Below are 2094 nucleotides of genomic sequence, written 5' to 3'. Positions count from 1 at the left end.
TCTAATTAGCACTGATTTGCAAACTGTGGTGATGTAATTGATGTTAATTCTCCCAGTGACTCTGCAGATGATAAGTGCTTTGAAGATGAATTTCTAATGCTCATCAGGTTGTCTTTAAAAATCTTGATGTCATGCCAATTCCTTAGTTGGTTTGGCCAATATTTAGATTGTGGCATGCACATTGTTCCAATCAAATCATGGAGAGCAAAAATTATGTGTAGTGGAATTATGGTTAAAGGTAGGTGAGTTTATACTATATCCTGCATGCAGTGTATATTTCTCCCAGCAATAAACTGCAGCTGCTTAAGATTAAACTGTCTTTTATGCAAAGCTTTTATTCTTTGACAGAAGCATGGATGCTGTCTTAATACGATTTCACCACTTTTTGATGCATTTATTTAGGTTTAAACTATCCAATTAAGCAATGTTTTAGTAAATCAAAAATAGGGTTGGTCAAATGGTTATTTTATAAAAAATCTAAAAGTTTTGTGTCCCTCAGTATCCAGTCTTCTCTATAGAGAGGGAGAAAAGAAGGCTGAAAAGTGGAAATTTTAACGTCAGCGCAGGTTATCCTCCACGCGTTTCCAAAAAAAAAAAAAAAAAAACTCTAGAAAGAATAGGATATATCACATTGCAAAGCACCATGAACAAAAAATCATTTCTTTGAGGGTCTTGCGCAGCTCCTGACTGCGATACGCGTAAATGAGAGGATCTATAAGCGAGTTGCATATTATAAGTATCAGAAACAGGTTGAAATGGCTGAAATAACACTTGCAGTAAGGGTTTGTGGGACAAGTGAGGATAAGGATGAGGTGGAGAAAAAACGGCCCCCAGCAGATGATAAAAACACCGAGTAGTATGGTCAGAGTGATGGCTCCCTTCATGCTAGTGGCCTGCCGGCGGCTCTTATGGAGGGCCATGATGCGTCTGGAGTGGACGTGCGCCAGGATGAACATGTGCAGGTACAAAACCGCCGTAAACACCAATGTCACGCCGAAAAACGTGACGAGACAGGCGATGACCGCGTTGTCAGTGTGATAAACGATAAATAAAGAGCTAGAGGTGATGCTGGTGAGCCACACCACCGCGATGATGGTAACGGCGCGTTGCGTGGTCATGATGCTGTGGTACCGGAGTGCGTAAAAGATGGTGATATAGCGGTCCGCGGCAATAGTGCACAGGAACGACAACGAGGACACGACAGAACTGCAGATCATAATGTCGATCACATTATCTAAGTGCTGTAACATCTTTGCAGTGACGAGCAGCAGCCCGTGCTCCGTCAATAACATGAAGAGCGTCTCCACCACATTACTTACGCTCACCAGCATGTCAGACACCGCCAGACAGCATATGAAATAATACATGGGCGAGTGGAGATTCCTGTTCTTGATTATGGCCACCACCACCAAAATGTTTTCCACCAAACTGATCAAGCCCAGCATTAGAAACAATTCCTGAGGGATCATGATTTGGGCGATCCCTGTTGCATTCATGTCACCGGGAGTTGCACTGCTGTTCGAAGTAATGTTATTTTCAGTATTATACATGTAGTCCATGTGTTTCATGCTGAAGTGATGGCGCGACGAGTCGTTCATGTTCCTATAGTGTCCGTCCTCATTCAGCCTTTTTGAGTCTGTTAGATGTTATTTTCCTTCAGCACACCTTTAATAGACAATTCAGAATAAGTCGACCAGTATAAAACAACCAGTTCTAGCAGGTCCAAAATTAGATATTTTAAATTTAGAGATTTTAATCGAAACAATACAGCTATAAGAAATGAACAGAAGCAATGTTATATACCTTTCAATATTACTGCTGCACAGCACAGTCGAAGTCCGCAAACTTGCGTTCTTTACTGGATACCGCCTCAGACTTATACCGACCAAGAGTCATAAAGTTTGTGCTTTACATTTTGTAATCATTTAGATTCTATCGCAACTGCGTTTTAGAGATTTTAAACTAAAAGTAATTCATATTATGTAAGATTTAAAAAGCACGGTGGTCCTCAAGGAAGGCAGCGGTCACAAAAACAAAACAAAACAAACAAATACGCCTAAACTCATAAAACAGAAGAGCCTTTTATTGATTCCG

At 40.8% G+C, this 2094-nt stretch overlaps 1 protein-coding gene across 1 annotated transcript; it reads right to left on the bottom strand.

Moving 5' to 3' along the window:
* Positions 1-626: 626 nt before the first annotated feature.
* mc1r (melanocortin 1 receptor) lies at positions 627-1598 on the bottom strand. The gene has a single exon (XM_067389069.1). The coding sequence runs from the start codon at positions 1596-1598 to the stop codon at positions 627-629; it is 972 nt and encodes a 323-aa protein (XP_067245170.1).
* Between the last annotated feature and the right edge of the window lie 496 nt (positions 1599-2094).

The sequence above is a fragment of the Chanodichthys erythropterus genome, chromosome 7 (assembly GCF_024489055.1).
Source record: "Chanodichthys erythropterus isolate Z2021 chromosome 7, ASM2448905v1, whole genome shotgun sequence".
NCBI classification, from domain to species: domain Eukaryota; kingdom Metazoa; phylum Chordata; class Actinopteri; order Cypriniformes; family Xenocyprididae; genus Chanodichthys; species Chanodichthys erythropterus.
The sequence above is the reverse complement of the archived record's forward strand: the minus strand, read 5'-3'. Positions and strand labels throughout refer to the sequence as shown.

What these genes read in the sequence shown, in the direction of transcription:
- mc1r (XM_067389069.1), bottom strand. Translation starts at nt 1,598, where the DNA reads ATGAACGACTCGTCGCGCCATCACTTCAGCATGAAACACATGGACTAC.